The 15,548-nt window shown below is 43.0% G+C and overlaps 1 protein-coding gene across 1 annotated transcript in view; it reads right to left on the bottom strand.

Annotated features, from left to right (window-relative positions):
* Positions 1–1,584: 1,584 nt before the first annotated feature.
* The window catches only part of tbl1xr1a (TBL1X/Y related 1a), a 45,075-nt gene continuing 31,111 nt past the window's right edge, over positions 1,585–15,548 (bottom strand). Inside the window, exons 3-16 of the mRNA XM_085773823.1 lie at positions 14,089–14,190; positions 13,309–13,454; positions 12,984–13,209; positions 11,956–12,088; positions 11,201–11,342; positions 10,641–10,704; positions 10,178–10,275; positions 10,006–10,066; positions 9,786–9,907; positions 9,618–9,692; positions 9,111–9,238; positions 5,556–5,721; positions 4,405–4,506; positions 1,585–4,310 (exon numbers count right to left, since the gene is read on the bottom strand). Coding sequence (XP_085629949.1) covers positions 4,284–4,310; positions 4,405–4,506; positions 5,556–5,721; positions 9,111–9,238; positions 9,618–9,692; positions 9,786–9,907; positions 10,006–10,066; positions 10,178–10,275; positions 10,641–10,704; positions 11,201–11,342; positions 11,956–12,088; positions 12,984–13,209; positions 13,309–13,454; positions 14,089–14,146 — 1,548 coding nt within the window. The 5' untranslated portion in view covers positions 14,147–14,190 and the 3' untranslated portion in view covers positions 1,585–4,283. The remainder of the gene's footprint in view (positions 4,311–4,404; positions 4,507–5,555; positions 5,722–9,110; positions 9,239–9,617; positions 9,693–9,785; positions 9,908–10,005; positions 10,067–10,177; positions 10,276–10,640; positions 10,705–11,200; positions 11,343–11,955; positions 12,089–12,983; positions 13,210–13,308; positions 13,455–14,088; positions 14,191–15,548) is intronic.

The raw sequence follows: 15,548 nt of genomic DNA on the forward strand, positions 1-15,548 counted from the left end.
TTCACCAGTGGTTATAAGGTGTCAATTAGGAGATGGAAGTATCCAAATAGCTGCAATTTTCTGCCAAGTGAGAACGAGAAGTGCAGCAAATATCCCCATTCTCCCACTTTACAACAGTGAAGCATGCCTCTTCAATGTCACTGCACAGAGCACCAGCATGAGGATGTTAACCTGAGAGAGGTTCAGCCTGTTTAGAGTGGAAGTTTTATCGGTTCATGAAAAGCCAATGAAGTTAACTGTTTTGCGTTTTTACATGAATAAAACAAGGTTTCATGAATGTTATTGACTTGAGCATGATGCTATTTTAATACAACTCTGCACAGCACCTCTACACACACACACACACACACACACACACACACACACACACACACAAACAAATGAAAACTCCAAACTCTTATCAAAATATACTTTTATTCTGGACTTTTGTTTCACTGATGTTGATTTCAACGAGAACAGATCGATGTGATGTGAGTTGCAGAAAGAAAAACAAAACAAAAAACAAAAGGCTGTGAGAGCCATCGGAGAGAGGGATGGTGCTGGGCTGACATGATGCTCTGTTACGGCAACACAGGCACAAAGCCCGACCGACCACGTTGACCCCGACACACTGTGTGGCACACATCCAAGATGGCAGAGAGGTGTGAGGTGTATGCATTTAGGGATTCAAAACCAAGTGCTTCAAATACAGGGAAGAAACAACAGTTCACTAGCACATAGGACTCTGCGGAGGAACACACGGACTGTCTGGAACTCCAGCAGGAGAAATCTCTGGCTTCTTACAGTGGAAGATGCTCACTGGTAGTTGTACAAATGTTTGGTGAGAAGCAGAGCTGCTCTGGAGGCAGTTTCTGGTTTGATCAAACTTCAGTCAGGCTAAACTGACTGACAAGCTCAAACCACCCATGACTTGATTGATCACCAGGCTTCAGTCAGATATTACCAGAGAAAAAGCTCCAGCTCAAGTCTGAAACTATTCATTCCCTCAGTTCTGGATGGGACATTTTCATTTATTTTCTCATCACTGATCCTACTAGTGATGTTTTTCTTAAAGTAAAACAGCCAATCAGAAATCAGCAGCTTCATTTCAGGCTGAAATGTCAGTTCACTGCACCACTCCCAGTTTAAACAAGCAAAACTGCGTGCACAAAGCAAACAAGTCATGATGGAGTGAGTGTTTGGGGGAAAATAAGAGTTTATGAATGTGCACTTTGATGAATTGTTGGAGCTGCACAAACATATTTAAGCAGAAATATTAGCACAAATAGAATTATTCTTGGAGAAGTTTCTTTAAAAAATTAAATGCAGAGCCACAGAGTCTGTTCATGGGTTCAAAATGTCTGACTGCTCAGAATTTAGACGAATATTTTCTACCAATATGGTCCTATTTGCTTCCAGAGCAACTTTCTTCATAAAACATCTGTAGACCTTTATGAGAAAGAGGGGACAGAAAAATTCCCCAGAGTCTTGGCTTGATTGAAAAATTACAATTTTATTAAATTTTTTCTTCCGTCAAAGCCAAGAGGGATTTCAGGAGAAAGTCGTTTCCTGGGACAAGGCTTCCCAAAATGATTCAAGCAAAAGTAAAAGTCAAACATTTCTTTATTAAAACATAGAACAAATTTAGTGGTAATTTGCTTCTGGGAAAAACTTCCCAGGCAAGGTGCCTTCAGAATGACAGCTCAGCTCAGTAAGCCTTACATTACAGGGTCAACCTTTACTATTTGCAATAGCATCAAAAAAAAAAAATCTTTAAAATTTATAGAACATGTAAATTAACACTGCCAATAAGTCATTAATTCACATTTTTTTCAAATCTACAAAGAAATTACAAAAATGTAACTTTAAATTTGTCTTTAAAAGAGTATAAAATGTTTTGTCAGTAGGGAACCTCAGAATAAAACGTGGGCAGAATTTTGGTGAAGAACCAATGATGAAGTTGAGAGGGCAGATGAATTCAAACACATCAAAAGTACAGCTCGCTGTTTTCAGACTGTCGTGTTGTGGGAAACAGATTCTACGTTTGACCTTTAGCTACGACTGTTATTTTAGGTCTCGTTTGTTTATGCCCTGTAATGCTCCAGCTGGACATGAATAGCACTGTGTTGTTGTTATTCCCCCACATCCTCCACCAGACCTGCTAATCAAAGCAGATGGAAATGGAAATTAAAAACTTTCAGGCCCTGCTTTCACGCTCAATCTGCCTCTTTCTGAATAGTAACCTCGTTCCAAGGATCAGTTCCAGGGGTCAGGTGGGATGTTGTGTTAATACAAGAGTAAAAAAAATATATATCAGAAGATTAAAATTTCAGTTCCACAAGTGTCGGGGGCAGAGCTGCTCTGGGGTTTTTAATTAAGTCACTGTTTGAATTAAATGTCCAACAGAGCGGAGCCAAGGAACAGTTTCCCCACAGTGCAGGAAGGAAACAGGCTAATTTGACTGCTAAAGACAAAACTTTGGTCAAAATACTATTTAGAAATTATTGGTGATGACATTTTCTCACTCATTCATTACATAGCAATTAGGAGAAAGAATGATAAAAACACGACGTCAGTACCTGGGACAGGTATGACTACTTTGTAGACAGAAGCTGAGCTAAACCAGTTAGCATAGACTGCTACACGGAGGCTGCATTCAAACACACCCCTTGTTCACTTCACACTTACTGCCAATTAATATTCTTAAATGTTTTGTTTTTTTAATATAGTGGTCTTGAAATTTCCACAACAGGAGAAAATGTTACTATCCAGGTTGAGCATGCTAATTTACTAGCAATCCCATTATGTTTCACATTTTACAGATGATCCAACACAATCATCACTCTTTTTCCTGCTCAACAGAATAAAACAGTTTACAGGAAGTGACCTGTAGGAGAGAGTGAACACAGCCGTGGTGTCCTAGTGGAGCTCTGCTGTCTGTCACATTAGCTGTGTCCTCTTGTACTTGGTGAATTTTTCTTTGGCTCTGCCCTCTGTGGTTTAACTCGCTGAGATTATTATTTCTGCCCCCCCTGGAGGATCGACCTCTGAGAATCTTCAATCTGCAACAGCTAAAAGTAGCAAAATACTTTTAATGGGACAATCAGCTGACGTGTTTCACCACACCACCTCAGGGCGTGTGGGTTTGATTTGAAGCCTTTTGAAGGTGTCTGTGAGTCAAATTAGAAATGGTTTAAGTCCGATGAATTCAATACTCTAGTGATGTGAATCTGTATGGTTTTCAGTAAAGATAAAAAACAACTGACAATCTAATCTGAGATGGGACCTGACTTATTGTTGCATTACTCCAAACTGAGAACAACATGAGACAAGTGGAGAGAACAGACAGCCTCTGTCCCGTCAGATGTGTCGCTGCTGTCAAGAGTCCAGACAGGAGCACTGTGGGTCAAACCATCAGACCAAATAGTGCACAGGCTGTTTTTAAAGCATCCAATCGTACATCAGTGTCAGCAGTGCCCTGGTGGGTGTCTGAGGAGGATCCAGAGTTTGTTGTCAAAGTAAGCGATGACACCAGAATTACTGCATTTTGACCCGCTCACAACTGCAGAAACCGAAAACAGTGAAACACATGAGGGAAAAAAAGCCTTTTAGGTTTGAAATCATGATGAGGGCACTGTTTATGACAAGTGTTTGGTGTGTGTGTCTTGAGTGTATCTGTGTGTATGTACTTCTCCACTTAATAAAACTCTCACCTGACCAGCCCCCACCCCAACCCCCAAAAATAGAAAATATAAAAACATTGAAACGAGAGATCTGAAATTTAAAAAAACTAAGTGCCATCCTGTATTATGGTGGAGAAGTTGATATGTCTGCACAATGAGATCCAGCTAGTAACAAAGATCAACACTTTTTTCATTGTTTTTCATTTCGATGACGATGAGCATGGTTTAAAGATCAAAAAAGCAAAATAGCTTCCAAATTTGGTACATATACGGATCTGTAACTTTTTTTTTTCTTTTTTTTTTTTCAATGCGTCCCTTCTGCATCTCTGGAAGAGTCTGCACAGATAGAGAGGGGCGCTTCCATCCGCCCGCTTATCCATCCATCCGTCTGTATGTCTGTCTGTCTGTCTGTCCATCCATCCGTCTGTCCGTCCATCTGTTCATCCCTGCGTCTGGACCTGCTGTGTCGGGTGCTTGCTTCCTGTTCCTGTTTCCTGCTTCCTGTCTGTCGGTGGGCGGGGCCATAGTCATAAGCGTGAGCAGTACGCAGGGCAGGCAGGGACAGTCATTTGGCTATGTACACATTCATGGTCGGTCCATGGCTTCCAACAAACAGCAGGACTATTTCCGGAGGTCTAGTACACACACCTGAGGAGGGAAAGCAAAGAGGTCGATGTGAGAAAGTGAGAGAAGAAGTTATCAGAGGAGAAGCTGCGGTCAAACAGTCCCTGTGTGGACTTACAGATCCGTCTGACGCGCTGGCTCCCACTTTGTCCCCCGCTGCGTTCCAGCAAACCTCGAAGATTCCCCCCGTCCCTCTGTAACTGTGGACTAGAGCGCCCGTCTGCACACACAGGGGATAGAAGCGTTATTTAGAAAACCTCCTTGGTCTCAACTGTGAAATCTGGATAAAGGTCACATACAGTTGAGTTGAGTTGAGATTACTTTATTTATCCCATAGGGCAATTCTGTTTCTACAGCTGACCACCACACCATAATCACATACACAAGCATACATACAATTGAGGAGGAAAGTGCAAGGACAGTGCAAAATTGAGATCAGGTAAGATAAAAGTACAAAAATATAATAAATACATAAGTAGAGCAATATACGTAAAAACACATAGTCAACAACAGTACTAAATACTACAGCTTCAAGCCAGCTGAGCATTCAACAAACTAATGGCAGAGGGCACAAAAGACCTTTAATAACGATTGGTCTTCCTAAGAGGCTGCATGTAGCGTCGCCCTGACGGCATCGAGATAAACTCACAGGCCAAAACATGATTCTATTAATGATGCATGCTGCCATTTGTGAGACCCGTCTTTCCCAAAGGGAGTTCAAGTCAGTAAGTTGGGTGCCAGTAATTTTCGAGCAGACTTTCACAATGTTATTTAAACAGTTCCTGTCCTTCACTGCCAGACTGTTAAACCAGCAGATGAAAGAGAAAGTAAGGAGGCTCTCAATGTATGAAGAGTACACAGTACATAAAATAGAATTGGAGACCTTTTGACCACTGAATTGGTGTTGATGTCAAATTTAAGCTGGGAGTCAAACAGAGTACCCAGATATTTGTATGAATCAACAATTTCTACGTCCTCCCCATGGATCGTGCTTACAGTGGTGTTTGCCTTGTGTTTCCTGAAATCAATAACCAATTCCTTAGTTTTTGAAACATTAAGGTCAAGGAAGCTGTCGTCACACCACTTAATAACATCAGGAAGAGCACTACCGTGATCTGACTCTGTGCTCTGAAGGAGTGACAACAGAGCTGTATCATCTGAAAATTTAACAAGGAAGCTGTCTGCTTTAAGGCCCCTACAGCTATCAGTATATAAAATAAAAAGTAATGGGGAAAGGACACATTGTCCCCCTTTCTGTTCTCCACCAACCTGTGTATTCCAGATGTGTACACATTTGTCAAAGGAGCCACTGGCCAGATGCCGACCGTCGGGGCTGAAAGCCACGCTGTAGACGGGCTCCTGGTGTTTAGTCAGCGTGTGGATACAGATGCCTCTCTCCACATCCCAGAGACGAACTGTCGAGTCGAACGATGCGCTGTTGGAGTGAGAGAGGGACAAACAGGGTTATGGAGGTGCTGCTGTTCATCTAATGAGGAATAGGACATGTTTAAAAAAATATATTTCACTTCATACTGGTTGCGGGTTTCAGACAAACTGTATGACATAATTGCAACCTTGATGTTCTCAAGCAGTCACAGTGACACTGGTCTGCAGAGGCTCTGAGAGGAAACAACGATGAAACCTGGTGCACTGTCACACAGAACTGCTGATATTAAATCAAATCAGTCACTCAAAGTAAATACTAAAAAGTAAATGTTACTGGAATTGCAGAGAGCAGGGAAAAACGCAGTGAGAACATGATTTACTATTGTTAGCACTGAAATTTCCAAAGCCCATATTAGTCCTTTAAAGGCAACAGAATGTGCCAACTCACAATCAGCGTGAACTGCTAAAAGTTTACCTGCTGTTAAAGGGAAAATATTAAAAAAAAATAATAATAATAAAAAAATTTAATTTAATTAAAATTTAATTTCAGATCTGTCGTTTCATTTTTCCTCCCAAAGTGCCATCCTGTATTATTGTGTAGCAGTTGTTTCAAAGGAGGTTAAATCGAAAGCAACTGGACTTAGTTATTTGTCTAGGAAGACGTTTCACCTCTCATCCAAGAGGCTTCATCAGTTCATGTACGCATCTGACCAGGCTGGGACTGGTCCAACTATCTGGTGTGGAGACTCACTATTTAACCTCTTGTGTGGGCGTTCACAGGGGTGATGATGTCACTGGTTCCCATTTGTGCTCCAAGTGCCAACGACAGTCGTTTAAATGACTGCCTTTGATGGAAAGTTGGTTTCGACTTCGTTAGTGCCCTATTGTGTTATAACGACAGTCGTTGGAGTCACTTGCCACTTGTGAACAGTGGTTGTTCTTTGAGGCTAGATTGTTGAATCTCCTGGGAAGGGATGAAAGGGCAGCATTGTAAATTGGAGATAGGTGGTGTCTCAGGCCACCTCCCCTGTTGAGGGATGGTTTCTCTACTTTTACAAAAATGGCTTCTTTGACTCCTCTTTCAAACCATCTGTCCTCTCTGTCTAGGATTTGGACATTGCTGTCCTCAAAGGAGTGGGCTTTCTCCTTGAGATGTAAATGGACAGCAGAGTCCAGTCCTGAGGAGTTAGCTCTCCTGTGTTGGGCCATGCGTTTATGCAGTGGTTGTTTTGTTTCTCCAATGTAGAGGTCTTTGCATTCCTCGTTGCATTGGACTGCATACACCAGATTGCTTTTGTGGGTGTGTGGTGTTCTGTCCTTGGGATGTACCAGTCTCTGCCTGAGTGTGTTGCTGGGTTTGAAATACACAGGGATACGGTGTTTGTTAAAGATCCTCCTGAGTTTTTCTGATACTCCAGACACATATGGAATGACTATATTGTTTCTCTTGTTTTGTCCTTCTTTCTCAACCACTTGGCTGGTTTTCTTTCTGGAAGCAGCTGCAGTTTTCACAAAGGTCCAGTTAGGGTAACCACAAGTTGTGAGGGCGCCTCTCAGGTGCTTGTGTTCTGCCCCTTGGGCCTGTGAGCAGGTGGGCACGTTATCAGCTCTGTGTTGCAAGGTTCTGATAACACCAAGCTTATGTTCCAGAAGGTGGTGGTGAGAGTCAAAAAGTAGATATTGGTCTGTATGTGTGGGTTTTCTGTATACCCCAATGTGGAGGCTCCTGTCCTTTTTCATATGGACGTCACAATCTAAGAAAGCAGACTATTGTCCTTGACATCCTCTCTGGTGAACTTGATGTTTTTGTCCACTGAGTTAATGTGTTCGGTAAAAGCTTTGCACCTCTTTGGTTTTGATTTTAACCCATGTGTCCGTCCACATACCTGAACCAGTGGCTCGGTGTTGTTCCTTCAAAGGAGTTTAAAGCCTTGTTCTCTACCTCCTCCATGTACAGATTTGCCACAATAGGGGATACTGGTGAACCCATGGCACAGCCGTGTTTTTGTCTGTAAAATTTGCCGTTTGAAACTGGAAGTATGTGGTGTTCAGGCACAAATCCAGAAGCTGGCAAATATGTTCGGGTTTGAGTTTTGTTCGGTTTTGCAGGGAGTTGTCTTGTGTGAGTCGTTCTCTTACTGTGGCCGAAGCCTCCATAGTTGGAATACAGGTAAAAAGAGAAGTCACATCATAGGATACCATAGTGTCATCTGGTTCCATTTGTATGTCCCGGATTTTATCCACAAAGTCTATAGAGTTTTGGATGTGGTGTGGGGTGTTTCCCACCAAAGGAGCCAAGATATTGGCTATGTGTTTGGCTATGTTGTAAGTGACCGAGTTTATGCTGCTGACAATGGGCCTGAGCGGGGACCCTTCTTTATGGATTTTGGGGAGTCCATATAGGCATGGGATTGAATCCTGGGGATAAAAGCCGGTAGTATTGTGTTTTGTCAATGACCCCTTCTTTTTGTAATTGTTGTAGACATTCTATCACCTTCTTTTTATAACCACTGGTCGGGTCTCGTTTCAGAGTTTCATAAGTGTTAGAGTCGCTGAGTAATGTAGATATCTTAGCCTGGTAGTCAGTTGTATTGAGCACAACTGTGCATCTACCCTTGTCTGCTGGGAGGATTGTAATGTTTTGGTCTTTGCTCAAAGCCGTCACTGCTCTCCTCTCCTCAAAGGTGAGGTTAGAGGGGGGGACCTTAGCCTCGGCCACCGCTGCTGACACTTTTAACCTTAGCTGATCCGCCTCAGTTCCGGTTAAGTTGTTTTTCCTTATAGCAGATTCTGTAGCTGTAATCAAATCCACTATAGGTAGCTCTTTCGGTGTCATGGCGAAATTCAAGCCTTTGGCTAGGACCTCTTTCTCAGGTTGGGTGAGTTCTCTGTCAGACAAATTCTTAACCCATCTGTTTTGTGTTTCTTTCTGTGCTGAATGGTCAGTTTTTTGCCCCCATGTGAGTATTTCTGTGTTATTGTCAACATGTCGAGATTGTAAATTGCGGAATTTCTTGGTTTGTCTCTCTTTGCTTTTGTTATGTTGTGATAGTTGTGCCTTTTGGGTGAAATCCACAACTTTCTCCATGATGGAGCCAGGTAAGAGTGTTTGAAATACTTTGAAATCCTTTGAAATACTATGACCTGGGCAAATGAGAATATGCACCGGCTTACTGTGTAGCAGTTGATTTGTCTGCACAACGAGTGAGTAACAAAGATCAACACTTGTTTCATTTTTGTTAAAGCAGAAGTAAGTGATCTGGTCGTTTTGGCTAACTTTCTGTCAGCCGCTTACTTCTGCTTTAATCAAATTGATTGCCTGTCACAGCAACCAGTGGGCTAAGTGGATGTAGCTGCAGCTACTAGCAGGTAGTGAAGGAGACAGTATCTGACCAGCAGACTGTTACTGACCATGTGTTGTAGGTCTCAGACACTCACCTGGCTAGCATGAGGTTAGCACTGGGGTTGTTGGTTCCAGGGCCGGTGGGGCTCCATTTGATGGTGTAGATTTCTTTACTGTGAGCCTGCAGGTCATGGACACACGACTCTTGTTTCATACTCCAGATCTGAAAAACACACACAAGCAAAAAAATCAAAAACTTCATCCATTGCTTCACCGAATCATCAAGTTGTAGGTTTGACCATCGTCTGCCGCCATCAGGTGATGACCTTCTTCAGTCAGTCAACACACAAGTAAACAAGAGCTGCCCAGAAGAACGACATCTGGACCAGCATCAACTTTTCTTTTTCAAGATTTCAGCTTAGAGGACACTATGAATTACAACTTCAAGGGTCAGTGAGATGGATATTCCTTTTCCCCAGCAGTCATAAATACTTCATCTCTTTCTTTATGGGTGAGCACTTTCAGGTCAAGGTAACAGTGAGAAAAATGGCACAAGACGGACAATGTTTTTTTGTTTTTTTTTGTATTATCTCTCTGCTCACCTTCAACGTCATGTCATCTGAGCAGGAGGCTAACAGGTTCCCTGTGGGATCCCACTTGATTGCATTTACTTCATTCTGTAGAGAGAGAGAGAAGAGGGGTGACGTGTGCAGCACGTTCTGGTGTTACATGACAGTGACCATATACAAACATACAAACAAACAACTCACTGTGTGTCCCTGGAATGTTTTAATGGGTCTGTCCTGTCCCAGCTTACAGACGTGGATGCACATGTCTGTACTGCAGGAGGCGAACGTATTGTTGCTTTGCCAGTCCACGTCTAGTGCTGGAGCTGTGGGAGATGAAGACAGAGATGAGAGGATGAGACTTTACAGCCAAAAAAAAAAACAGATGGAGTGGAGCGGAGCAGTGCTGAAGATGCTCTTATACCCGAGTGGAAGGGAAATTGTTGTTTGGCTTCTCCTGTATGGGCATCCCATATGATTGTTGTCTGGGAGGAGATATGAACATGTTCCATTAGAGCTTATAATATTAGTGTTTGTGTAATCACTGAAAGATTACACAGGAAATTGTACAACAATTTTAGAGTTGCCTGGATTACCTTGTCTACTCCTGCACTGAGGATGAAATTGCCCTTTTTATTCCACTTAAGGGCAAAGATGGGACCTTTGTGTTGGCCCAGCGTACTGGCCAGGTTGCCTACGGAGCAGAAAACACAGAGAGGAAACAAAACTTATGAGAATTACATTTGAAACAACAAGATGCCATTAAGGGCACGACAACCTGGACAAAGTGAGCCAACAGTAATCTGCCAGCCTGCCTCTAGGTGGCAGCATCGCACAAGGATTAACTGAGCCATGCTGGCACGCTGTAGTACAGGTTCTGCTGTTACTGTAATCACAGCATCAACAAACATCACACTGCAGTTACCATTAGTGTTTCCATGGTAACACGTGGTTGATTTTAATAACTGCTAATGTACAAACATTTACCAGAAAATGCATTAGCATACAACTGACAAAATTTGAATTTCGTACAAATTAATTAGATTTAAGTCCACTCACCATCCTTTGTCCATATTCTGGCAAATCCATCGTAGGAGCCTGTTGCTAACAGTGTGCCCTCGCTCTGTCAGAGAGAGAGAGAGGGACAGATGTGTCAAGTGTGTGCGTGCGCGTTTGTGTGTCTGTGTGTGTGTCCTACAGAGCCAGATCAGATCATGTTTACAGAGCCATGTCCTTTTCAGTCGCAGTATTTGCCTGAGCAGCCCGGGCTGAATGAACATTTGCTGTGATTCAGCTGGTTGTTATAAAAGAGGCCTGTGTTTTCCATCAGCGTGGATGCTTTCCAGGAAATTTTTGCCTCTGCCCTTGGCTCGGTTTTTGCAGCCCATTGGCTGAACTGAAGGAAAATTCTGCTCTGTGATACTCGGCTGTTAGATATTATCAAACGTTATGTTCAGTGCCTGCTGGGAGTTCCACTATGATGGAGGCCGTGGTTGTCATTTTGCCATCCTGGTGTTTGCTGGACTATACATGAAGTGTGTTACTGCACACAACAGTGTCCTGCATGGTTTATTGTTGTACAAGTGTGTGCGTGTGTGTGTGTGAGAGAGTGTCCGTACATTCCAGTCTAGCGAGGTGACATCTTTGTTGCTGGGGACGTCCTGTCCTCCCTCTCGTATGCAGTGTCTCAGGACCAGCTGTGTGGAGCTGCTCGTGCTGTTCTCACTCAGGTTCCAGATACGAGCTGTCGAATCACCAGACCTGACACAGACACAGACACAGACACACACAGACATGTCAGCAACTGTCTGTCCACAGCAACATGCAGATATCAGTCTTATGAGAGTGTTACCACAACGCTACCATTTGTATAATCATCCAATCCAGTCGCAGCGGTGAGGTACTTATTTGATTGTAATCTCCTCAATTACACAATAATCACACAATGCCACGGGAGGTCAATTAATAAATCAACCGGAAAATAATAGCAATTAATTAATTACAATCAATATTAAAAAATAGCATAATCATATAATAATAGTGATAACAACACTGATAACATTAATAATTATCATAACAATGGTGTTGCACTTGAGCCTGGACAAAACAAAACAGCTCTGGCATATAGACATTTTCCCTCTGACATGCAGATTACATCATTTATTGAAAACAGAAGCAACAGATTAATCGATAATCTAAATAATCTTCTGTTGCAACAGTAGAAAACAGTGAAGCCAAAGCAGCTGGAAAATATTTCTAGCTGACTTGGTTTTCAAATATGCAGAAAAGCACAAAAGCACAGACTTGAACAGTGAGTTCACTGGTTTTCTTTATAAAGAGTGAAGAGACCACAGGAGAGAGGAGAGCGACTCACCCTGATGCCAGCAGGTCACTGACTGGGTTCCAGGCACAGATGAAGACCTCTGACTCGTGGCCCCTCAACACCATGGCCTTGTTCTGAGGGATCTCCACGTCTCCGTCTACTTCCATCAGGTCTGCGTGGTTGTCTGAGCACACAGTTTGGTAGATATCAACATGCATGTAGAGATTGTTGATGTAGAACGTATGTAAAGAGATTTTAACCCAACAATTTCACTCACCCAAAATTGAAATTTCACTCATTATCTACTCACCTTCATGTGGACTAAGGGCTGGGAGAAGTTTCAGAGTTATCCGTGGCTTCTTTGAGTTACAGGGGGTCTCGGCGTAGCAGTGCATGTCAATATAATGGTTGCAAATGGATACCAACTGTCTTCGTAACAAAAAGACACACCAAAAAACATCCAAATACCTCCATGCTGCTCGTATGTAATGTCCGTCTTGTATTGAAGCCCCGAAATGCGAAATTGTCCCGAAAAAAATTACATACGTTTATATTTCAAGCTTGTTTTGTAGCGGAAGCTTCTCGAAGCTCCTCCTCCTGGTTTGTCAAATTTGGACGAACTGGGAAGAGGACGGACCCTGGTTCGTCCAAATTTGACGAACCGGGAAGAGGAGCTTCTGCTACAAACAAGCTTGAAAAATAGACTTATTTAATTTTTTTCCGGACAATTTCGCATTTCGGGGCTTCAATACAAGACGGACATTACATACGAGCAGCATGGAGGTATTTGGATGTTTTTTGGTGTGTCTTTTTGTTACGAAGACAGTTGGTATCCATTTGCAACCGTTATATGGACATGCACTGCTACGCCGAGACCCCCTGTAACTCAGAGAAGCCACGGAGGACTCTGAAACTTCTCCCAGCCCTTAGTCCACATGAGGGTGAGTAGATAATGAGTGAAATTTCAATTTTGTGTGAACTATCTCTTTAAACCACTATTTGCAAGGTGGAAAAATAGATAAAATGTTCATACAGTGAGAAGTATTTCTGACACCACAGGTGTCTGTCTTATTACTCACTTGCTAAGGCATGGGCTCCGTTCTCTTCCCCGTTGGCAGTATTCTCTCCGTTCTTGGCGTTGCCGGCGATGCTGCCTCCGGTGGCCGACGCCGGGGCTGACGTGGCGGCCTGCTGCTGGGCCATCTTGTCCCGGTAGGCCTGCTGCCTTGTCTGAACCACGTCGGGCATCACTGCGTCAATTAGGGACAGGGACTCAATGGGCCGCCCGTCGAATAACGTCCCATCCTGCAGAGTGGGAGAGAGGCGAGGGGGTTATAGGTGGAACACGGAGAAGGAAAGAAGACAGTGTTGTCCAGTGTGATCCGGTCTGTGTCTGTGTCCCACCTCATTGATGCTGACTTCAGCCTCAACGTACTGCAGGCCCTTCTGGATGATGCTGATGAGGGCAGCAGGGGGAACCAGAGCACCATTGATGTTGGACTGGCTGATGTGACTCTCTATACCAAATGTAAACGCTGAGTGGGAGAACCCTGGAGAGGAGGAGAGAGCAGACAGAGGTAAGGAGTGAGGAGGAGATGGAGAGTATATATACACACAAACACAAATTATCTCTATCTATTACCTGCTACTCTTTATCCCTAACTTAACGGAAAAGAATAATAAAAACTACTGATCAGGGTATTTAATTGCTATTAACATCACGCTGCATTCATTTTATCTTAATAATTAAACTATCTATATCAGGTTCTCCCACGCATTCATTTTAACTTTTCAAATTTTCTCCATGTGAGTTATTTGATGATGAACTTTGAATTAATTTTACTCATTGAACAGAAACGCCAAATGATTAATGAGGTGCTTTAGACAAATTTGTTAAGTTCCCCATAAATCACAACAGATTTGCGCTGCAGGAAAATGATCCAAAGTATTAAAACGTGATGCTCTATAATTTCACTTTACATGGAGACTAAAAAATGATGTGGCCAAACCACATCCACAGCGCAACAACTGACCATGACTATGATTGTTTGGAAAAAAGTACTAATTAAAGTAAGTGACCATATGACATGATCCATCTTAATTCACAGCTGATGACGCAGGGCAGGGCTGAACATTTTAATTAAAAGAAATGCAGATGTGATGATGAGAAGAACTTGAGGATACCTGACTCCTGTAGGTATCTGTAGACCAGGAAGTTGACCTCATCACTGCTAATGCTCATCTTTACTCCTGTTACACCATGAGGTCAGAACGCACACACCTAACCTGAAAAACAGAGAGATTCATCAAAAAAAAGACACAATACATGTGACCACAAAGACAGGAATGTGTGAGCAGGTACCTTTGGCCTAAAATGAAGACTGCTCTCCTACACCACACTGCCTTCACACCCACGGTGGTGTTGTGAAATCTGAACCTGCCTCAACTTTTGCTACAACACAGTGGAATGTCAACCAGCGAGGCCCTAGAGCACATTCCTGCCAGATTATGTTGCGATGTCAACGCCACGGTCTGTGGTTACCTGGTGATCATCTCAAGAAAAGAAATAAATGATTACTGCCCTGAGAAAGTTGGTTATTTAAACTAATGTTAAGCCTTTAAATATTTAAGTATGGCTGTTCTGAAAACAGCCAGTGTTTCACTATGTTAGTAATGCTGGCCTTTTTACCCAGGCCTGCTGCTGCCTCTGTCAGAGTGATCCCTCAAGAATCACTCTGCATTGCTTCCCATAATGCACCATGGGATTAACAAACCAGTCAGCTCTGCCTACATCGCTGTATCAAGACGGTTAGTAACAGGTGTCAATGAGAAGGTACTGTATGTAATCTTCCAGTAGACGGACAGTGAACTGTGACACATGACTACACGATTGTGTCAACGTCAACGACTGACAATAAAGTCGTGGTTAAAGGACAATTCCGGGCAAATTCAACTCGGGGGTGTATTTTCCTATCATTTTAGGTCTAAAAGAATGAATCTGAAGATTTTCAGTTTAATTGCTCCTGTTTTGCGGTAGTTGCGTCTGTCCCCGCATCGCCACGGCAGCGATGAATGGGAGCGGATTGAAGTTCCGCTACTTAGGCTGTTTACATCCCTCAAAGCCGCAATTTTTTTCCACAGACAGCGTCAGATGGCGACTCAAACATGCACCCAGAAGTTTATTTACTTCAAGCAAGCCGACATGTTTGTAAAACTAGATCTAATTCAAAGTCTTGCGGAGTCTCGTGCGAGACCCAAGGTGTGTTTACGTGCAGTCGGAAGGTTTGTGTCATAAACACAGGAATATCAACTCTTGACTTGCTTCAAGTAAACAAACTTCTCGGTGCATGTTTGAGTGGCCACCTGACGCTGTCTGTGGAAAAAACTTGCAGCTTTGAGGGATGTAAACAGCCTAAGCAGCTGAACTTGCATCCACTCCCATTCATCGCTGCCGTGGTGATGCGGGGACAGACACAACCACCACAAAACAGGAGCGATTAAACTGAAAATCTTCAGATTCCTTCTTTTAGACCTAAAATGATATGAAAATACAGCCCAGAGTTGAATTTGCCAGGAATCATCCTTTAAAGGTGGGAGGACGCTGCGTCCTGGGTCGGGGCATCTCAATTAAAAGCAAAGAGTTA

The sequence above is a fragment of the Trachurus japonicus genome, chromosome 4 (genome assembly GCF_045865225.1).
Source record: "Trachurus japonicus isolate A0001 chromosome 4, Traja_1.0".
Lineage (NCBI taxonomy): Eukaryota > Metazoa > Chordata > Actinopteri > Carangiformes > Carangidae > Trachurus > Trachurus japonicus.